A 23,431-nucleotide genomic window follows, 5' to 3' on the forward strand; every position below is an offset into this window, starting at 1 on the left:
AACTATGCAGCAAAGTGACGGGTGCTCTAAGCACAGTTCAGTCTCAGTTGTTAACAATTCAGTCAAGCTATGTCTCATTCCTTTTCATATAACAGCACATTGCATATATACAGTGGCAAGAAAAAGTATGTGAACCTTTTGGAATTTCATGGTTTTCTGAGTAAATTTGTCATAAAATGTGATCTCATATTCATCTAAGTCAAGGGTATTGACAAATATAATGTGTCTTAAATAATACCACAAAAAAAAATTTGATCTTCCATGTCTTTATTGAGAATAACCAAAAAAATCCTCATAGTGCTTGTGGAAAAAGTATGTGAACCCTTGAATTAATGACCTCAAAAAAGCTAATTGGTGTCAGGTTTTAGCATACCTGGAGTCTCGTTAAGACAATGAGTTTGGGGGTGTGGACTAAAGCTACTTTGACTGATAAAAACCCCTCAAACTTTTGGAGTTTGTTTTGCAAAAGAAGAACACGTTTATGTGAGCCATGCCTCGCCAAAAAGGGCTTTCAGAGGATCTACGATAAAGAATTGTTGATTTACATAAAGCTGGCCAGGGTTACAAAGTGATTTCAAAGACTTTAGAAATTCACCAGTCTACAGTTAGGCAAACAATCTACAAATGGAGATACTTTGGGACTGTTGCTACTCTACCAAGAAGTGGACGCCCAGTCTAAATGACACCAAGAGCACAACGAGGACTCATCAATGAGGTAAAGAAACAACCCTGAATGACAGCCAAACATTTGAAGGCATCATTGGAACTGGCTAACATCTCTGTTCATGAGTCTACAATACGTAAAACATTGAACAAGCAGGGTATCTACGGCAGGACACCACGAAGGAAGCCACTGCTTACTAAAAAGAACATTGCTGCACGCCTGAAGTTTGCAAAAGAGCACACTGACACTCCACAGCGGTATTGGCAAAAAGTTGCGGACTGATGAAACTAAGATTGAACTACTTTGGAAAAAACACCCAGCACTACATATGGCGTAGAAAGGGCACGGCATATCGTCATGAAAACATCATCCCAATCGTAAAGTATGGTGGAGGAAACCTCATGATATGCGCCTGGCCAGCTTGCAATCATTGAGGGGAAAATAAATGCCAAAGTTTATCAGAGAATTATTCAGGATAATCTGAGAATGTCTGTACATCAGCTGAAACTCTCTAGAAAGTGGGTGATGCAACAGGACAATGACCCAAAACACCGGAGCAAGTCCACAACAGACTGGTTCCAGAAAAACAAAATCCGCCTTTTGGAGTGGCCAAGTCAGAGCCTCAACCCAATAGAAATGCTATGGATTGACTTGAAGAGAGCCATACACATGAAACGTCCAAAGAATATGGCAGAGCTTAAGCAGTTCTGCCGGGAAAAATGGGCAAAAATTCCTCCAATGATGTGCAGTTCTGATCCAGAGCTACAGGAAGCGCCTGGTTGAGGTTATTGTTGACATGATCTGACATGAAATCTGACATGAAATATCAGATTTTATTCTTGTGTTATTAATTTAGACACATTATATTTGTCAATACCCTTGACTTAGATGAAGATCAGATCAGATTTTATGACATATTTATTCAGAAAACCATGACATTCCAAAAGGTTCACATACTTTTTCTTGCCACTGTATATTAATGTGGGATTTCCATATTAAAATACAGTGTACTAGGAGCAAAAGATTCTCGTCCCTGGGTGGGCTCGAACCACCAACCTTTCGGTTAACAGCCGAACGCGCTAACCGATTGCGCCACAGAGACAAGGTTGCTGCATGGAGCACAATTCAGGGGTTTTGACTGTGCTCTGCTGATATAATGGTGGGAGCAAGACAGGCGCATGGGGTTGTTGTGATGACAGATGATGTGGGGGAAGGGGTGTTTCACAGTCTGGCTTGCTCAGTATGTAAAACATGAGGAAGCCAGCACCACATGGGGAGGGCCTCCTTAGTTTAGTCCAGTAGTTCAGTGCAGTGTTTTCCACTTCAGTGATTTCAACACCGCCCGACATGGTCCATAAAACTATTATTATGCAATATAATGGGGGGGCAAGACAGGCACACGGGCTTGTTGTGATGACAGATGATGTGGGGGGAGGGGTGCTTCACAGTCTGGCTTGCTCAGTATGTAAAGCATGAGGAAGCCAGCACAATGTCAAGGAGAGGGCCTCCTTAGTTTAGTCCAGTGCAGCGTTTTCCACTTCCACTTCCACAGTGATTTCAACACCACCGGAAATGGTTCATAAAACTCTTCAGTGCTCCTTTTAAAAAGATTATGCGCCCAACGTGGGGCTCGAACCCACGACCCTGAGATTAAGAGTCTCATGCTCTACCGACTGAGCTAGCCGGGCTATGGAGACAGGGCCAGTAATTGTCATTCTACATTATTCACACTGAACTATGATAATCTTCAACTTTATATTCAAGGTTTTCTCATAACAAATATCAGACCCTTGTTGCACTACATTGAACAGGGAAATTTGAATTCCTCCACACACCCACACTAAACAGCTAACCTCACTGGTGTGAGATTAGTATTAAACAATGTAGATGGCCACAAATAGAGCATCTGGTCTCTGTGGCGCAATCGGTTAGCGCGTTCGGCTGTTAACCGAAAGGTTGGTGGTTCGAGCCCACCCAGGGACGACAGCTTTTTCATAAATAATAACGGATTAAGCACAAATTCATAACAACAGCAGTTAACACTTGTTATTGTTTTGTGGTCATTTTGAAAACAGATGTGCTTAAATTACAGGAACACGGTCTTTTCCTGGGTGGGGTCAAACTACCAATCAGTTTACCATTGAACATACCAAGTGTACATTATATTTTGATCTTGAATTACTGCCTCATGGTTTAATGCCTCCTCCAACCACCCAAGTTCCTAAGCCACAGCACTGAATAATGGCCATAAGAGAGACACAAAATTGAAAAGTTATGCGCCCAACGTGGGGCTCGAACCCACGACCCTGAGATTAAGAGTCTCATGCTCTACCGACTGAGCTAGCCGGGCTACTGACAAGGCTTCAGGAAGTGGCGTTTATGTGCAGTCTCCTATATTTTGATGACTACTGGAAATGTTAGCGCATTAGTATTACCAAACCATTTTACCTTTTCCCTTGCAGCTGCCTAATTTAGCCAGTACATTTGATTTAAGTCTAATGAAGGAATCCTTTTATTCCAATCCTTTTGTTAATTAAAGAGAAATGGTACCTAGACCTTAATCAAATAGGATGATTAGCGCCATCGACCATGTGCGACCTGAACTTAGGTTAGATACTTTCGACTACTCACTCTGCCTCCATCTTCTCCACATTTGCCAGTACGTCAGCGATTGAAACACAAAACACACAAATTAACGACGTAATAGGTCAAATTCTGTGTTTCACCTATCGTTAGTGCCTAACCATTAACGCCTAACCGTTAACGCCAAATTAACGGTAATTAAGTCAATGATTTGAGCTAACGATGCTACGTGCGCAGGCGTTTGTTAGCATGTTTTACTTAACAGGTATGGGTCCCACAGTAATTCCTCCGAAATTAACACTTGTATATTACACTACAAACTTTTGGTGTTACAATTTAATCATAACAAATTATTGAAATTATATTTTATACGAGTCATTCTTACCGTAAAAACGGGCTAGTTGTTAGCTAGCTGACAGCTCAGACCTTGGCTTGATGGTGGTCGGTGCCTCCTGTTGCGCCTCACATAAATAAAACTTTGTACACATGCCTTTTACAAGCTCAAACCTTAGCGGTTAGATAAACTTTATCTTCATATTAAAGCCAAATAACGGTTTAACAACGTTTAACGTATCTGTTTAAGTGCGACACACCTTGGACAAGGAGACGTCAACGCGACGCTTTTTTCCAACCACGAGCGACTTACCTCAGAGGCGAGGGAGCGTGTGCTGCTGGGTAAAAAAATAAAAAAACAGCCGGAAATGTCTGTCTAAATTATAAAGATTTATACTATTATTTTCTTTATTCTACCTTAACAGGTCTGTTTTTTTCAACATTTTTTTATGTTTAATTTTTTTTTTTTAATTCCTCGTTACAAAAAGTATTAGCTAGTTAGTGTTAATCTACAGCATTTGTGAGAACCACGAAGATCTTTTCATGAGCAAGAAGAAACAATCTTGTTTTTCTGCTTTGTGACAATACATTTCCAGCTTATCCAAGGTGTTGGTGGTGATTTATTAATAGTTTATTTATATTAAGAAGGAGGGGCATTTTCTCAACCTGTAAAGGCACCCAGAAATTCCGAATCACCCAATTTGGACAGGAGGGGTCTGAAAGAAACGAATTTTAATAATTGTTACACAAATGATAGAAATTACTATAGTTTGCATTTATACTTAAGTGCAGTACTTGAGTAAATGTGCTTACATATCACCTCTGAAGGTTGGGGATTTATCTTTTCCTATGCGCGCAAAACACCTCTAGGTGGCGCCACTTCACTACAATAAAGCGCTGGTGGCTGGAGATGGAGCGCGAGGTGAGCTGCTGTTTCATACCCGGCTTTGATCCTCACTCCTCGGCTGCACAGAGAGGAGAAGGGCGGTGTTCAGGTGTTTCGAGCGACGGGCAGAGCGTTTGTCATATTGAACCATCAGTGCACAAAACCGGGTTGTAAGCAGCACAAGGGGAGCCCCGACCGAAACCACGTGATCAAATGCGGAAATCGCCGGATAGAGAAAGTGCAGCGGAGAAAAGAGGGGAGTGGAGGTTCGTGTTTTGAGGCGCTGGTGCTTTTACTAGCTGCACTCCCCTGCTCCAAACAGCACCTGCACACACACACACAGACACACAGACAGACGACCACGGTTTCTGCTGTCTCTACAGGTTGATGTACGACTTTCTCGTGCCGTGGATGAAGTAAGGTAAGCTTTTACGGACAAAGAAAACTAAACAAAAGAAATTTAGGTTTTTACGTTTGGCAACTTTTCAGGTTAACACCTAGCAAGGACGGGATAGCTAACATGTACACATATTTATGTTGCTGTAACTGCTGTGTAAACTGTAGTCATTGTTTATGTTACTAAAGTCACTTTTACATTATATTTACATCCATTGGTGGAAAGTTACTAAACATAGTTACCCAAGTACCCTAATTAAGTACAGTTTTGAGGTACTTTACTTGAGTATTTCCGTTACGGTACTTTGTACTTTTTACATTTCAGATAGAAATGTTGTAACTCTACTTTTTTTCTCCAATACAGTTATTTAAACCTTTCAGTTACTAGTTTCTTTGCGGATTAAGATTGTTAATACAAAATATAGTCAGTTATTTTAACATTACAGGTTCAACTACCCAGTTAATTAATTCAAAGTTAGCCGCCTTTAAATTATAATCCAACAGCATATTATTGTACTTTAAGTACACTTATTTGTCAGTGTATTAGGTGCACCTGGCTAAAACTAATTCAGGCTAATCCTGCAATAAATCCTACCTTCATGAAGGTTATAATTATATATATATATATATATATATATATATATATATAAATATTATAATTCAACTGTGTAATCATTTTGGAGGCTGGTGGTGCTGTTTGTGTTGACAGGTGTTCCTATTATTCTGTCCATCCCATTTATAATCCCAATGAGGGTAAACAACAGAATCACCTCTTTGTATAATGCAATACAACTCAACAGCACCACAACTACAGTCTCCAAGTGACCATAAAATTATGTGAAGAATAAAAAAACTTTCATCACCTTCATGAATTTAGTTTAAGACTGCATGTGTGTTTCATGTACTTTATGCACGTAGAGAGAGAACAGGGTTAAAATAGCAGCATGATTGGAACTATTTTTAACTTCTGATTAATTGGCTGAAAGTGTTTGGTCTATAAAATGCAAGCAAAGAGTGAAAATGCCTATTATTATAAGTTCTTGAGAACCCAAGTTGACTTATTCAGGTTGCCTGTTTTGTCTGGTCAACAGTCTGAACTTAAAGATATCCAGTTTACTTTCATAGAGGATGAAGAAAAACGGAAAATAGGAAAAAGGAAAATATTAACATTTGAGAATAGGGGGCTGGTGAATTGTTTGGTATTTTTGCTTAAAAAATTACTTGAACCATTAAGTGATTGATCAAATAGCTGCAGATTAATTTTCCTTTGATTCACTGATCAGTTAATTGCCTAATTCTTTCAGCCCTAGTAACAGAGTCCACAGCTTATTGACTGGTGCAATGAAAAACAAAGGGAAGGCAATACATACTGTACAGGGTTAACACTGCAGTGAGGTAATGTCAACTTTAAAGTGACAGTCATATTTCCTGTCACTCCCAGCATGTGCCTGTCTCACACAGAGGAGAGCAAATCACTTTCCAGAAATAACAAGCATAAATTCAAAGCAGGAGGGGAGTACCTGTTGCTGCTCTCTGTGGCATCTACAATTTAAATTTGACAACTGTGGCACAGAGCAGAGGGAGAGCTATCGGTAACAAAGCCTGGCTGGGCTTCAGGATTTAAATAAGGTGGTCATGCATGTTAATTAAGTTCAGTGCTCACACCATTTCAAGGTTACTGTGGTAGGAACACGTCCGTACAAAGCAACTATTATCACAGCGTGAATATACAGCAACAGCTCAATGAATGATTTAAGCTGTTTCCACTTATGTCATTACTGGTTATTAATAATATATTTAAATATTTGCATATTGTGTGGCAGCGTTTCAAACCACACAAATGATCATACACCTGTTCCAGTTTTCACTGCCAATACATCCTGTGCTTCACACCATGTTTGTGTGTTCACACATTAAACTCAGAAGCACAGTATCTCCACACCACACTATCTGGCACTTTTTGCAATTTTTGTGGTGGCTGATTCAAATGAATGTCTTTTACCACAAAGCCCTTCAACAACTCTGCTTTAGAGTCTTAAAGAAAATGAATTAAACTTGAAGAAAATTGTAGATCAAAGCATAATTCCAGTTCATTACAACTTGGCATCATTTCTATGGATTGTGATTGTGATAACTTTGTACTCACCACAGTATTTCAGAGATTTGGCAAAGGCATGACATTGTAATAGCAAAGTCCGACAGTGCAAGAAACATGAGCAGTCAGGTCACAGGTTATAAACAAGCCAACAATAAAGTGAGATTATCTAAAACTCTTTATATTGGAAGTGAAACACATGTCTGTAATAATTCTTCATTATCTAGGAAAACTGTGAACATGGTGTACAAGTAGTTCCAACTGGAGCAAAGACCTCTGAAATGATGGATATTTACAACAGACTTAATAATCTTTACCTATGTTTTCTCATCCACTTAAGTTTGGCGGATCAAAGTTTTGTTTAAAACCTGTTGGAGTTATTTTTAATGATGTCACAGCAGTCTCAGATCCCAGGTCTGAGCATTAAACTTGGTGGGTACAAGGTGATCATTACCAATAGCATGGATTGGCACAACTATGAAAATACCATAGGTGTAATACTTTAGCATGCACAGTGGTACTGGTTAAAGAAAACACTATAGCTCACCTAAAACATTTTTGTAAACACCTGGAAGATTTCATAGTTTTTAGAAAAAAAAATCCAGTAAGACATACGTCACATGTCACACTACTGCTCTCACAGCTGGAGGCGTGTACATTTGAATCCCACCAGTGGTTTTCTAATCATAGCGACCCATTTCAGTGCTCAAAAACAGCGCTCATATTTCACACTTCTAAAAGTGGATCATCCTCTGATTCTCTGCCATTGTAACTTTTCTGTTTCGTAATGTGACATGCTTCCCTCCCGTGGTGTCGCAAGAAAAGCGGACGACTCTAGCGCCAAAGTTCACTTGCTGCGTCTTTGTTCCCAGGCTTGGCTAAACTGAAAGAAGGAAGCACAAACCGCAAGTGTTTCTGAAGGTCAGTGGCCTCACATGTGTGAGTGGTTCAGGTTAGAAAGTGTGTAAAAGGAACAATTAAACAGAAAAACCTCTCACTAAAAGGGATCAACTGAATTCTAAGAACAAGGTCAGACTTGACAGAGTTGGTATTTTTGAAGAGGGAACATTTCCGAGGCTGTTTTTAGATTAGCAACATCTGGTTTTTGATATTTTAAGATTGTTTATCAAGCCTGGGCAAAAAGACGTGGCTGTATACATGTTCCTCATCTGGTAAGCTTGGCATAAAGAGTGAGAGGGAGCATCTTCAGTTTTCTTGCAGTTTGTTGCTCACAGATATTGTACATTCACAGTATTCGAAACAAGTGTTCAGGCAGCAGGCCAGTGCAGAAATGTGGCCCTTAGATGTTTTTCTTGTTGAGAAGACTCAGACAGTTTTGATCTCAAAGGAAAAAAGTCCTCCAGGTCTACTCTTCAATACACAGTCAATGAATCTTGACCATGATGTGGAAAGATATGTGTGTGTGTGTGTGTGTGTGTGTGTGTGTGTGTGTGTGTGTGTGTGTGTGTGTGTGTGTGTGTGTGTGTGTGTGTGTGTGTGTGTGTGTGTGTGTGTGTGTGTGCGCGCGCATCAGAATCTGCTTTATTGGCAAAGCATTGGTGTAGCAGTGTTTTTCAAACTTGGCACTTAGGGAGCGGTTTGTGTAATAATGTAATGAGTTATTTGTGGTCATGTGACACTTTCACCTGGTTGTTAATATTATGTAAAGTCACAGCTGTTGTGTAACAGCAGTTACGCCTGAAAACAAGGCTGCTCTCTTGGCTATTATTGTGACAGTAGATTAAATTGACGTGCCCACTATCACTTTCTCGTATGTGCTACCTGGTTATAATGCACTATAATGCTTATAAATATACTGCGTGTTTTCTATATTTCCATATTTATATTAAGCACGTCGCAGAGATGTAATGAACGTTCTCCATCTGTGCGAAGCCCACGAACAGCAGCTTCAGCCCCTAGCTAATCCTCTTAGACTGTTTTGTTGTTTTCCTTTAATTGAAGTCTCTGTCGGGAGTCTCTGGTATTCCTGGCTTGACTAGTGCAGCACAGCTGTGCTCTCAGCTGAAATACAGGCTAACCTGGGGTCGTGGATTTAGAAAGAAAAACACCCAGGGAAGCTTACTTCCCATTCTGTTTCACTCTCATGTACAACCTTTACGTCCCACCTTATCGTCTCATGCTCCTCTGTTGATCTAATCATTGCCTGTTGTTTTTGGTGTGTGTCTCGCTCCACCGACTATCTGTTGCTAAATACATCTCCCTCATTGTCTTCTCAATCTTAACTTGTTTTGCAGGGTCGTTCTGAGGTCACGCTGCTGAGATGACAAGGCTGTGACAGTGTGTGTCCAAGTGTGTCTGTACTGGACCAATTCCTGTGACATGGCTGCTGCTAAGAAGAGTGAGTTTTTTATTGTTGTTATTATTATAATCATTGCTTGTAATTACTGTGATATTCACTAAGTTTTCATATTTATATAAGCATTTCAGTAGTTAGTAAGTCATGCAGTGATTTTCTGTGGCTTTGAGAAGCAGGAGAAACCATGTGAGACAGACAGGACAAAAAGTAGTTAATATTCACATCGTAGGCGGCCAAGGCTAACCCAGGATCAACATGTATATGTCTCAGGATCAAGTTGTCTGTGTTTGTTCTAGTTAATAATTTAGCCCTGTACCAACAGGCTGGAAAATTAGTTGCATATATGTATTTTACCTCAGGAGAAAGTCCTGACCATTGGTCCCAGAAAGGAAGCCAAACCACTGTTAAAACCCACTGCTAATTATTTGATGTGAAAGTTCAGAATCAAGAACACTTTAGTCACGGTTGTAATTCATTTTGATAGCAATGCTTTACAGAGATAAATAAAAAGTTTGCAGGTGCATATAGTACAGGAAATCACACGTAGTTGAAGGCTTCATCGTTGTGGATGGGATGGATTACTTCCATTACAGATAAGCCCTTTTACACAGCTGGGAAGGAAGCGATCATAATGTTTGAAGCTCTATCCTATAATCTGCTGTAGGTGAATTAGACTTCCTTAATCTTTATCCTGCATTCAGTGTTTCTTAGAAAGGATTGACTGTTGCAATAAAAGGGGAAAAAAGACAAATTCTTCAGGATAATTTATTGTGATAGAGAACCCCAAATTAACCTTTTCACCAGTGAGACAGCCTGGAGCCAGTCCAGGATGGGTAATCAATTAAATTTAAATTCTCAATCGGTTTTTCTTGGTAAAAGGGTGTATAAGTGGCGGTGTGTCAATGTCAGTATTTGTATGAAAGGTTTTTGCTGAGACAAGCAAATTTATTTCCTCAAAAGCAGGAAAGTCTCAATAAAAAACAGGATCGAGGCCGGCAAGAGAACAAGAATGAATGCGGACATGAATAAGCCTCCTCTCTTTCCCGGTAGAGTATGGGTGCTTGTTGTCTTTAAGAACCGCTCTGCAAGCCTTTGTTCTTTTTGATAAGGTCACTGAGTGAAGGCCGGTGCAAAGGGAGCCTCTCTATTGACTTCCTGTTGATGGCATTTTGCAAAATGTATTTTTTATGTGTCTCAGATGGACTGAAATGTCAAAAGGAGAGTGTTTGTTGCAGTTTATATGGCGAGAGAGAGGGAGGAATTTGTTATTACCACCTTGGGAAATTCTTTTTTTTAATATATACAGTGTAAATGTGCTTAAATTTTAACACGTTTTCTTTGCTTTGCAAAAAAACGCTATTTTTGGCGTGTGAATGTTTAAAGATCTTTGAAAATAATGACAAATGGTTGTCAACACTCCCACAGTTAATGTGGCCGGAGGACAATGGGGAAACTAGGGCTGCAACTAACGATTATTTTCATTATTTATTAATCTGCAGATTATTTTCTTGATTAATCATTTAATGTACAACATCTCAAAAGTTTCTCAGAGCCAAAGATGAGCTCTTCACTTTGCTTGTTGGGAATGACTTAAGTAGTAATAGAAGAAGTTGACACTCTGTAATCACTTCTTCTAGCTTTTCTCATGGTACAGATGTTGTCGCTGGCATATTTTTGTGTTTCTGTTGCAAGATGATTCCACTAATATAAATTAGTGACAGATGACTTGCTCTGAAGAAGCAGTTGTAAGGAGAGGAGATGCAGAAAGAGAAAGGTAGATGAAAATAGGGATGAATTTGTGCAGTCTAACTGAAAGGCCGGCGAGCAGTACGTCTGAAGTATGATTGAATTTCTTTCTTTCTTCTGTCAAATGCGGCAATATGAGCACACGCTAGAGTCCCAGGTGTGTTTGTTTATTGATGTCCTCACCAGCCGTCGAAGCTTTTGATTTGCTGCGGGTGGAGAGACAACTCAAACTCTGCACTGATTAAAACCAAATGTGGTAGACTCGTCGTTTTTTCCTGCACAAACATGCAGATTTAACTTTTATTTGAAAGAGTTTAGAGAGAAGAAGGCTGATAGACTAACGTAGTACTGTAATACTCCGGAGAGCAGGGGCACATACACTGACGGATAGATTAGCGGAGGGACAGAAGCAGATAGAGATTAATCTGAAATAAGCCAGTTCAGTAGGGTGTGCATGTGTGCGCACGTATGCATGTTAATTTGCGCGTGCACATGCATCTGTCTGGTTCTGGGTCTGCAACTACTGAGAGCGTAAGTGTGGGTGTGTGTCCCTGCTCTCGCTTCGTCTGGGATTATCAAACCCATCTAAAAGGCCACAGAGCTCAGCACTGTGATAATGAGCCTGACACAGAGGCGTGGCTCACGGCTCTACCACTGCTGTGATACTGTTGTGCAAGGACGCTAAATACAAAGAGAAACTAAAACAAGAAAAGCCAGTACTGACAGAATGAAGGACAAATAAGGAAGCAGTAAGTTGTGCCAGTGAGAGATATGTTTTTTCTTGTGTAAACAAGGTAACAGGCAGCTGCCCCATAAATTAATAATCATAGTGACAACAGTGGAGATGAGACATGAAGATATTGCACAGTGTTGCTGTATAAACATTGTGCAACTAATTTGTTTTCCTCTAAGGAATTAATAGCATTTTCCAACATGAATCAATAGTACATTAGCATTGTAAAGTTATGGATGATCTAGCTCATGCTGCATTTTACATCATGCAAGCAAGAACCATTTTTTTTTTGTTTTGTTTTGCTCTTACCATGAGGTGACGAGTTGAGTTTTTGGTCGTGTAAATTACTGTTGAGGCTGAGCCAAGAGGATTCCTGAGGACAGGACGAGTAGAGCTGTAGCCCTCACTGCACCGCGCAACTCGATGAGTGACAACCTTGAACACGGCTGCCACTCGCTTTCCTTGGAATTGATTAGCAATGTACAAACAGTGTAAGGTTGACTGACAACTGGAGCACGCCCCAGGCTTGAATTGGCATGCAGCTCTCCCAGTTTAACCATCAACACGATCAATACAATCACTAAGTAGAGAAGTTACCAACAGGCTCTCAAAGTGCATTTTGCTAAGACACAACCAGTCACTGAGTTTAAACGTCTGTTACGACAAACTGGATGTCAAGATATTATTATTATTATTATTAGAAAACTGATGACTCTTAACTAAAGTTTTTCACATTTTGATTCTGGGTCAGTTTCAGTTTTGTTCCCATTTGCAACAGTGGAGCATTTTGAATTGTAGCAGTGATTTGTGCCTCTGACCGGCTTCTTGGTAATAGCAGCTGAGGCTCATGGGTATCATAGTTTGTTTTTCTGTAATCTTTCCTAGCCTAACTGATGAACAAACATGCATTCCTGGAAACAAAGTTGAACAAGTTAAAACTAATGTCTACACCAGAAACGTATTATTGAGACACTTCTGTTTCATTGTTGAGGAACATTGAAGATGTCATTGAAAGAAACTTTGTAATAGGAGTTTATATTGGGGTAAAATACTTCTGTAACCAACATCTACTTCAAAACTTTGTACAGATAAGAAAAAGAAAAATACAGGAAGCCGTTATAAAGGGATAAAACAGGCTCATTAAACTCTACTGCAGTGAACTTTGTCATTCATTTGAAACTTAACAAATAAAAAGGACAGAGAAAGTGGCTGAGAAAGCTCAACTGCCAAAGCAACCTTTGAGGAATCCTTGTGATAATGAATTATTCGCTGTAAAGTAAAAGAAACTGATAATGTTAAAATGAAGTGCTGTAGCCACAGTGAAGGAACAGCATAGCTCCAAGCACACATAGGTTTTGAATTAATATCTGAAAATGGACATATGCTGATGGGCAGCATTAGCAGAAATAACCTCCTACATGTTTCTAGGCATGTTTGATTGCAATACTGTGTAAATATACACATGACATCAGTGATGCCAGTTTCTGAGGCATTTCTCCCTTTTAAGGAAACAGGATATATAAGCAGAGCTGAGTGGTGAGTTTTACATTCATGCTTCTGATGGTTTTGCCTTTTATAGGTGTCAGATTTCTTGAATGGATAATATTTCCCGGGTTGGAGAGAAAGTTCAGTTAGACTCATTACAAATGTAATGTACCCTTTTAATTCTGACTGCCGACAGACTGCTTTACAGTATGAAAGCCTTTCATTATTAAGCCTCGTTTGCCCCAAGGGAATGTAATTACGGTTATGGAGCTCTATTGTTTGAACTTCAAGGCTTCATGCCTCTTATAGTGGGAGTAGTAACGTCAAATAACTGGTCCCATCATGCGATTAGATCATTCATTTAAAGCTTTAAGTTTTCATATGGAGAGTCTCTCTTCTCTAGGAGGAAGAACACACCCTTACACTGTATATCATCACAGACTGCTGTCATTGGTGTGTAGGGATGTTACGATATTAGATTTTTGGTGTCCGGTATCAATACCAATGAAATTCCAAAACAAGCTAACGTTAGCCTCTGTGAACGTTGTGTGTGGAGCGTCGCTACAACAGATGTCAGCTGTCGAAACTCACAAACAAGAACTGCAGCATGTCAGGACGTGAACATTTTGGTGACATGTTGTCGTAGATAAGTTCGAGGAGTTTCCTCCTTTCATTTGAAGTGCTCTCTGACACAGTTTGCATACTGACTTTTGGTTGTCTACAACTTGTCCCTGATGATTCACGTCAAATACAAAATTTCTCTGCACGCTAGTCGTGGTTTGTTTTTTCCCTGTTTTCACTAAACACACGTTCTGAAATGCGCTGCTGCATTTGCTGCTGCCATTCCACGTGTTGTTGTTATTATTTACTGTGTCTGCCTTCAAATCAGTTCTCACGACGTCCCCGTCGGTGTTAAAGGTTAAATGCAGCATCTCATGGTCTGAGTCAGAAGCTGTGTCGTCCCTTCCACTTGGATCTACTTCGCCATAGATGGCAACATTTCCAGCAAAGATAATGTTGTGTGCTGTAAGCAGTGACTCACTCTACAGTGACAACAAATCTATTCATGAATGTCATGTACATCATTAATAGCTGCGTTTGATTGGCGCTATGTGAAGGGTATTATTAATCTTTCACAGACATTACACCAAACACTGCGTTGCTGTTTCCTATACTTTACTACCAGCCTTATCTTTTATAAGTAGGTATCACTTTATTCAAATGGTGGATATTTGGGAAAGATTAAAGATTATTAATGCTGTAATATGTTTTTTTCTTGAATTTAAATGAAGGCACATAATCAGATAAGAAAACTCATTTTCAGATATTGACCCGTCGCTGACTTGTTATCCTTCATCTAGTTTTGGAGACTTGGGGAAATTGCACTGTCTAGGATCACAGGAGTAATAAATTCTCTTTTGAGTTACAGTACATCTTGCACATCTATTAAAAGCTCCGTCATGGGATATTGCTAATACTACAAGGTGTTCTGCACTATCAAACGGCAAACAGCAATCCTCATTTCCACTTTCCATTTCTGCACAGTGATCCTGCACATATGGAACATGATGTAACTCCTGAACTCATTATTGTGACCCACATTGCTGATAGCAAGGATCTCTAATCTCTAATATGAGTCTGAATAAAAGTTTAATGGAACTGGGCCCAAGTGGGACAGTAATGGCCTCTGCTTCATGTAATGCAAGAACATAAGTCGGTATATGAATACAGTTAAATGTGCTGGAGCAGTTATTCACTATACTATTGTCTATTTAATATTAACCACAGTGTATTTATATAACAAATAAACACTGTGGTGTGATTAGCTTTAATATAATGCAAGCTCTTTTGCATGCCTCCATATATGCATCTCCTTGCTTTCCGAGTGAGAATAAGGCATGTTTAATTTAATTACCTGTCCAGGCTACAGGTGCTGTTGTTTTGAAGTAAAAAGTTCATTATGTTTTTATCAGTTTGATCTTCTAGATAAAATTTACATTATTATCAGGCTCTACTCTGTTGGCTTAATATTTAATAATACAGATGGCGCCAACTTCACCAGTGTGGGCCTAAGCCAAATTTCTCCTCTTCTGACAAAACACACACACTTACACTTGAAGGAGTATTTTTTCTGGTCCAGATTCGAGGGGAAGGATGCCTCCGCCAATAAGTGTGAAAAAAGAAAATACTTTTTTGGAAGAAAAGACTTAAAAGAATAAAATCTCCTCAGCTGTCAGGTTGGTAAGAACACCTGATTAAAGTTAAAAGTGGACTTGGGCTTTGCGGCAATTTGCTTAAAGCTACATTCACTACTTTTTCTGCTGACATTATATGAACTTATGAAGTTGTTCTGGTGGATGTGATATCAAACAGTTGCTATTTATGCGTCCAGTAGACGTACAGGCATTTATTTGAAGTTGTGCTTTGGTTTCCACAGACTCCTGAGGAACATATCTGGCTTTTTTTAGCTGCTAAATGCTCCACTGTATTCACCAGTTAGTGGCTAACTTTCTCTGTGGGCCGTTCAGTGCTGGGCAGAAAGCAGAGAGTTTGTTTTCAGAGCTTTTCTACTGGAAAACAATGGCCTGCTGCATCCAGGGTGGCACAAACACTTGATTTAAGTTTGGATATAAGTCAGTGATAAAGTCAGTGAATATATATATATATGTATATAAATGAAATTAATAATGTACATGAAAATGCTTGGTGTTTTCTATGCCCTGTAAGACTCGATATAAATACATGTGAGCCTGAGAAGCAGCAACAAAAGACCTAGTTCTGAGGTTAAATAGTTTATTGCAGTCAGTTTTATTTCAGAAGGTGATTAGATTCTTAAAATCACAGATAGACTTGTATATTTGTGCTTTGTTCTGAGGACGCCCTTTGAAGTTTTGAATAAATCGAGGATAATTGGAAGGAAGGGTGTGTGTTTGTGAAATAGACAGTATGATGCTGGATATGGTAATCTCAGAGTCATACTTGCACACACACACACACACACACACACACACACACACACTGCAACAGCACTTTTCCAAAGAGTTTCTATGAGAAATGGTGTTTAAATTCAAATGATGAGTAAGTCTCAATGGGGATAACCTTCTATTAATATAACATTTAATAAACATTTTAAAGATTGTTTAGATATAACAGAGAAGTCCAGCATACTATATTCTTTGTACTGTTTATCTGTCTCTTGTGTTCTACACTCCTTTGAGGTTCTGGGAAAATGATGCTCTGTAATCAGACCCAAATCCTTTTGAGCAGAAATTTAGACAAGTTGTTTGTTGTCTCAGAGAATTATTATTTTTTTTGGGAGGAGGGGGTTTATTTGGAGAACAAGTTTCTATTCTCCCACACTGGGGATGAACGCCTGGCCAGGAGAAAAATAAATATCGCCATGTCTCAGTGTCAGAGGAGAGCACCACAAACCTAAAGGGAAATAATATGTTGAGCTTGTAAACCTAAACCTCTTTAACCACGTTATTTTCACACAGAGGTCCTATGGAGACTGGCATGGAGGGATTTGTAATGTAATATTACTGGGAAGAAAGGTTTGAAAGCACACTGTGTTTGCTTCCAGTATAAGATATGGACTGATATAAGAGGCCATCTATTACTGTTAGGAGTGTTAAGGTTTGTGCAAAACTGTCCTTAAACTGCATGACATTGGTTTACACCAGGATTCAAACAGCATTGCAGCTGCCAGAAGTCTTTAGTCTGTAGTCTGTGATCTGTAGTCTGTAGGCTGTAGTCTGTAGGCTGTAATCTGTAATCTGTAGTCTGTAGTCTGTGATCTGTAGTCTGTGATCTGTAGTCTGTAGTCTGTAATCTGTAAACTGTAATCTGTAGGCTGTAGTCTGTGATCTGTAGTCTGTGATCTGTAGTCTGTGATCTGTAGTCTGTAGTCTGTAATCTGTAGTCTGTAATCTGTAATCTGTAGTCTGTAATCTGTAATCTGTAGTCTGTAATCTGTAGGCTGTAGGCTGTAGTCTGTAATCTGTAGTCTGTAATCTGTAGTCTGTAGTCTGTGATCTGTAGGCTGTAGGCTGTAATCTGTAGTCTGTAGTCTGTAGGCTGTAGTCTGTAGGCTGTAGTCTGTAGTCTGTAGTCTGTGATCTGGAGTCTGTAGTCTGTAGTCTGATCTGTAGTCTGTAGGCTGTAGGCTGTGATCTGTAATCTGTAGTCTGTAGGCTGTAATCTGTAGTCTGTAGTCTGTGATCTGTAGTCTGTAGTCTGTAGTCTGTGATCTGTAGTCTGTAGTCTGTAGTCTGATCTGTAGTCTGTAGTCTGTAATCTGTAGTCTGTAGTCTGTAGTCTGTAGTCTGATCTGTAGTCTGTAGGCTGTAGGCTGTAATCTGTAATCTGTAGTCTGGAGTCTGTAGTCTGTGATCTGGAGTCTGTAGTCTGTGATCTGTAGGCTGTGATCTGTAGTCTGTAGGCTGTAGTCTGTAGTCTGTAGTCTGTGATCTGTAGTCTGTGATCTGTAGTCTGTAGTCTGTGATCTGGAGTCTGTAGTCTGTAGTCTGATCTGTAGTCTGTAGGCTGTAGGCTGTGATCTGTAATCTGTAGTCTGTAGGCTGTAATCTGTAGTCTGTAGTCTGATCTGTAGTCTGTAGTCTGTAGTCTGTGATCTGTAGTCTGTAGTCTGTAGTCTGATCTGTAGTCTGTAGTCTGTAATCTGTAGTCTGTAGTCTGTAGTCTGTAGTCTGATCTGTAGTCTGTAGGCTGTAGGCTGTAATCTGTAATCTGTAGTCTGGAGTCTGTAGTCTGTGATCTGGAGTCTGTAGTCTGTGATCTGTAGGCTGTGATCTGTAGTCTGTAGGCTGTAGTCTGTAGTCTGTAGTCTGTGATCTGTAGTCTGTGATCTGTAGTCTGTAGTCTGTGATCTGGAGTCTGTAGTCTGTAGTCTGATCTGTAGTCTGTAGGCTGTAGGCTGTGATCTGTAATCTGTAGTCTGTAGGCTGTAATCTGTAGTCTGTAGTCTGATCTGTAGTCTGTAGTCTGTATCTGTAGTCTGTGATCTGTAGTCTGTAGTCTGTGATCTGGAGTCTGTAGTCTGATCTGTAGTCTGTAGTCTGTAGGCTGTGATCTGTAATCTGTAGTCTGTAGTCTGTGATCTGTAGTCTGTAGTCTGGGATCTGTAGGCTGTAGACTGTAATCTGTAATCTGTAGTCTGTAGTCTGTAGTCTGATCTGTAGTCTGTAGTCTGTAGTCTGATCTGTAGTCTGTAGGCTGTAGGCTGTGATCTGTAGTCTGTAGGCTGTAGTCTGATCTGTAGTCTGTAGGCTGTAGGCTGTGATCTGTAATCTGTAGTCTGTAGGCTGTAATCTGTAGTCTGTGATCTGTAGGCTGTGATCTGTAATCTGTAGTCTGTGGCAGAACTAATATCTGTAAGACTCTCTTTACTTTATACCACATAATAGTTTTATTTTACACAATACCGTGCTAACGTCGTGGCCTGTGTGGAGCAGACATCAACCCCATCCATTACTGCAACATTTCTACCGTCTTTCACTCCAGACCTTTGACTTTTTCACAAACTTTGTCTCTTCCTCTTTATCGGTTTCCCCTTTTTGATTATTGACGCCTCTTCTCTCCCTCAACTGTTTCCTCAGTTTTACCATCTCATGCTCGCTTTCTCTCTCTCTCTCTCTCTCGCTCTCTCTCTCTCTCTCTCTCTCTCTCTCTCTCTCTCTCTCTCTCCGTCAGCCCTGCTAGCTCTGTTCCCATGAGGGAAGCACTGAACACCCTGCATGATGGGTATTCTGCATTGTATGTGCACATAAATTATTGCCTTTGTGAGCTTTTCCGACCTTAGCAGCTCCTCGAGTGTTCAGACTACCAGAGCAGGTTTGAGTGATTGTAAAGTGCTCTGTTGTACTTTCCACCGTGTCATTAAAATTAGTTGACTGCTGCTGTTTAACGGATCTTTTAATCCCCGTAAAGGGACGCAGCGTGAGTGCTCATGTTCATATCTTCAGCGGCTCTTCCCTCTTCCCTCTCTCTCAGGTTGTGCGAAGGCAGGAGGCGTGCGCTTCTCAGAGGAACCCCCCGCCGCCGGCGCCCCGTCGCACGTTCACTTCGATGAAAAGCTGCATGACTCTGTTGTCATGGTGACCCCAGAGGACGACGGCAACTTCATGGTCAAGGTGTGGTTAACCTTGCAATAACCTGACACTTGATAGCTACAGATGATGAGGGAGATCTGTTTTGAGTTCCCCCAATTTTCTTATGTTCCAGAATGAACTGGAAACACACAAATAGACACAGCAGTGTTTTTGTTGTTGTCCGTGAATCTCTACTGAAGGTTTTTTATCCCTCACAAACACTCACTTGAGCCCAAAAACCTATTTCTGCTCTGGCTGCATGTTCTTGTTTGAAATTCAGCTCCTGTTGACCGTGTTTTTTGCGTTTTCCACAAAAGAGAAAACCTTGCTTCAACCGTTTTCCATCAGTGTTATCTTCGGTTACTGCAAGGCCACATCTTACAGTCGCTCCACTGTAACATGCTAAGTGGGCAGCGGGAGAGATAATTCATTTTATACTCAGTTTGTTTTCTGTTTTCTGTTATGTGATCACACGACAAACAAGATTCGACAACCCAAGAGTGATGGCAGCACAGTGGCAATATATTTTAGGTGTTTAGGTTCTTAATATGAGGCTTAGGTCGGGACAATATAAACATTTAACTGCAGTGCTTAATCTGATTATAGTCACAAATGTGTTTTCTGTATTTGTAGAAAAGCATCAATCGCATAATGATCTGGCATGAATCCATTTAGTTTCAAGGAGCTGCACTGAAATCTCGTGAGGCAACGCTTTATGAGATAATGATGAGCTTTTTCCCCGAGCTCAGTTATCATCTGGCATCATCACATGCTCCCTTGGATCAAAAGTGATCTGCAGTAAGGCAAGGCAGGTTTATTTATAAAGTACCATTCAAAGTGCTTTATACAGGCATGGGAATACATTCAAAATAAAACATTCAGATGACATTAGAATTGCATTTAAAAGCAATAAACACTAATTTGAATAAATAAAAAACATTCAAATAAGAAATGTAAAATGTAAAACCAGGTGAGAAACTTTCTCACAGTCCTCCAATAAGGCAAACAGCTCTATAGAACCTCTTTTCCTGACGGACACAAATGCACCACAGGTCTTGATTACACCGGGCTCAGCCTCTTTCCCCACGGGTGAGACCTCACTGTGGGTTTTATCTGCGCCGGGCACAACCTGAAGTTACCCTGGAAATAACCACCCTCATCAGTGGCGCTGTGGGGGGTCACAAACGCACCACAGTCTTTCCTCAAAATTAATCAACCAACCACGGACATCAATACTTTACACAGCACTTTAAAAGAAAGCAGCGGTAAAAGACATTGAAATTGAAATATTGAAAGATGTGAGCTGAGGTAGAGTCTCCGCTGACACAAGATTAAAGAGATGTCACGTATATAATTTATAAGCCGCAGCGAATAGTAATGTTTTGACAGTTTCAGCAGATCTCAGGTATTCAGGAAACCAGCTCCACAGGTGAGGAGCATGGAAACTAAAAGCTGCTTCACCTTGTTTGATTCTGGGAACACTGAGTAAACCCGTCCCAGATGATCTGAGGGGTCAGGATGCGAGGTCGTCGTTTCCTTCCAGCCTACAGACATGATTCGGTCTCCATCTGCACCATGGACACCATGTAGCTCCAAAAGACAACTCCCAAGTGGATCTGTGGATTAGATTCACAATAAAACTTTGTACTGTTTAAACGAATGGAAACTGGTTGGACAAGACTGGGAGGCAACAGGACAAAGGCACAACAACAACAAAAGAAAGAAAAAAGCACTACATCCGATATCATTTCATCTTCAAATGAATCAGTCTAGAGGCGGTCAATCCAAATAAAAGCCCAGACTAAAACAAGCTACAATACTAACGATTACGTCAGACTTATTACCACCAATCAAACAAAGTCATTGTTTTTAAAACAGATATTAAATGAGTTCGGTTCCCTTTGGGAAAAAAAAAACCCACTACCTTCTCACAGTTATATCTGTATTGCCCACTGGCCGTGACAGTCTTGTCTTGTAACTGGTCATAATTAGGGGCTTGACTTCCCTTGGTGTTATGTTTTTCAAGTGGTGGATAAAATATTAGAAGGTAACTCTTTGATCTAGTGTGTCAGTCCCCTCTCCAGCATTGATAGGTTTTATCTGTGAAACATTCAGGAGAAGATTAAAGTCTTTTCTCATCACTGTTAATCTCCTCTGTCGGCTATAAAGGCACATAACAGTGATATCGGACCTCTTATCTTTTTCTCTGCTGTCAGCTCTTAAACCCTGGAGGTGCTGAACTCAGGAGCCAAGTAACGGCAACAGAAGCCGCTCCAAAACTTCAAAAACTCTAATAATAGGAGCCTCTGGAAAAATGTGTCTTAAGTTTTAGTATCAGTGACCATTAACTTGTTTTAGCTGCACAGGCTTCATTAACATTGAAGCTGCTGATGATCATGATGCTAATTAATTAAACATGTTCTTTCTAACTGCAAAATTAAAATAGCTAATTTATTTCTGAGACATTGCCGTTTTTTTTTTTTTTATAGCTCTTTATTTCTACCTTGTCCTCGTAGCAACTCTTCATTCTTATTCTCTCTTTAAATTAGTATTGTCATGCAACTGTGAAAATATAGAGACTTCAGTTGTACTCAGAGAGAGTTTAAATTAGTCAAAATTAGACAGTGACAGTGGATCAGCACAAATGTTCGTACATAAACTCATCCTTACGAAACGATATAGCCGAAACATGGTAAACATCAACATGTTCAACATGTCACAGCGAGCTTGTGCTGATGTTAGCATTTAGCTCAAAGCGCCGTTGTGGCTCCTTAAGACTCCTCGTCTTGTTTTCAAATGTCAGATCAGGAGACTCAAGAGTATCACAATAAGAACATTGTCCACAGTGTAATAATAGCACCTAATGTGCAAGCGGTTCAGAAGCACTGATCTAAATGTTTGAGAGTAAAACAGACAGGCACACAGGCAGAGGAGCAACCTCATGATATATCTGATAAGGCGTGGATTCGTTTCTGTCCAAGTGGCTGGCACAGAAACTGAAGTGCATCTCAAATAGCTCATGTTTTTTGGACAGCTTTTGAAAGGCTGTCCTCCCTGCAGGTAGAGTGTGTCCTAAAACTGTTTCTATGAGTGTTACAGAATGACTGAAGCTATATTTGCTCTCATTTTCTGCCCCTTTCACTGTCACTGAATAAACCCAGACTTCCCACTTTTAAATTCACAAAACAACTCTTATTCTTTTCTACATTTCATTTCTCAGTGAAAGGCCCCGCACATTTAAAGGTAGATGTCATTTTGCCTGGTTTGGGTTTATATTGTATATATGACATCAAAAGACCTTCAGAGGGCTTTCAGGTTGACCTTTCCTCAATCATACCAAAATCCCAAAGGAAAGTTCTGTGCACGCTCGCTGTAACTAAGCCTTTCCGAGCGTTGAAACAAATTCACAGTCAAATCAATTTGCTTAAAAGCTGTGTGTGCCCGTGTCGATGGACTACAAACATGGCTGTGACCTTCGCCGTTACAGAGCAGCCCGTTTTGTGTGAGTGTGTGCTTGCTTGTTTCTCAGAGCTCTTTAAGCGTGCTTGAGAGTGGGCACAGAGTACCGTCAGCCCTGCGTCGTGGCTTATCGTGGAGCTGGGGGGGGAGAGTGGGGTGGTGTTGCTATGGAAACGGCCGGGTGGGTTTGGCGGTCCTCACAGGCAGACCAAAGATGAGGTGGTGGGAGTGTGTGGGATGGAAGCGGCATGCATACAACAGCTGCATGAATACCAGTTTTGATGAAGGTTATTTGAATATCACAAATAGGCAGGGTCATGTGGAAACAGCACACAATTCTTGTCTGTTTGTCTTCGTGCACGCCCCTTGTTTCTGATTTAAGATGGTGAAGCAGGGCATGGAAATGAGTTGCTGTAGGTGCCACAGAGATCAGCTGGAGCTGTGTTGCTGCAGAGGCCACACATTTTTTAATTCATGTTATTTTGTTCTACGCAGCCAGAGCTTATGAAGTTTCACCTCCATTCCACAGACAATAAGAAGGTTTATATGCTCGCTAACTATCATCATGTCACTGTGAGTAACTTAGATGTAACTTAAATGGTAATGACTGCAGGAAACATTGGC

At 40.3% G+C, this 23,431-nt stretch overlaps 1 protein-coding gene and 4 non-coding genes across 6 annotated transcripts in view; 2 read left to right on the top strand and 3 right to left on the bottom strand.

The window, feature by feature from the left end:
- Positions 1-1,692: 1,692 nt before the first annotated feature.
- On the bottom strand, positions 1,693-1,766 carry trnan-guu (transfer RNA asparagine (anticodon GUU)). Its single transcript has one exon. It is a non-coding gene; the product is annotated as a tRNA-Asn (tRNA).
- A 513-nt stretch (positions 1,767-2,279) lies between these two features.
- Positions 2,280-2,352, bottom strand: trnak-cuu (transfer RNA lysine (anticodon CUU)). Its single transcript has one exon. It is a non-coding gene; the product is annotated as a tRNA-Lys (tRNA).
- Positions 2,353-2,573: 221 nt separating this feature from the next.
- On the top strand, positions 2,574-2,647 carry trnan-guu (transfer RNA asparagine (anticodon GUU)). Its single transcript has one exon. It is a non-coding gene; the product is annotated as a tRNA-Asn (tRNA).
- Positions 2,648-2,941: 294 nt separating this feature from the next.
- On the bottom strand, positions 2,942-3,014 carry trnak-cuu (transfer RNA lysine (anticodon CUU)). Its single transcript has one exon. It is a non-coding gene; the product is annotated as a tRNA-Lys (tRNA).
- A 1,553-nt stretch (positions 3,015-4,567) lies between these two features.
- Positions 4,568-23,431, top strand: part of LOC130164595 (adipose secreted signaling protein) — a 29,741-nt gene continuing 10,877 nt past the window's right edge. The window contains exons 1-3 of one of the 2 annotated variants that reach the window (XM_056369415.1): positions 4,568-4,887; positions 9,213-9,316; positions 19,251-19,390. In XM_056369415.1, coding sequence (XP_056225390.1) covers positions 9,298-9,316; positions 19,251-19,390 — 159 coding nt within the window. In that variant the 5' untranslated portion in view covers positions 4,568-4,887; positions 9,213-9,297. Of the gene's footprint in view, positions 4,888-7,859; positions 7,879-9,212; positions 9,317-19,250; positions 19,391-23,431 lie in introns of those variants that run through there. The other variant, XM_056369416.1, reaches the window with a different exon arrangement.

Source organism: Seriola aureovittata, chromosome 23, assembly GCF_021018895.1.
Source record: "Seriola aureovittata isolate HTS-2021-v1 ecotype China chromosome 23, ASM2101889v1, whole genome shotgun sequence".
NCBI classification, from domain to species: Eukaryota; Metazoa; Chordata; class Actinopteri; order Carangiformes; family Carangidae; genus Seriola; species Seriola aureovittata.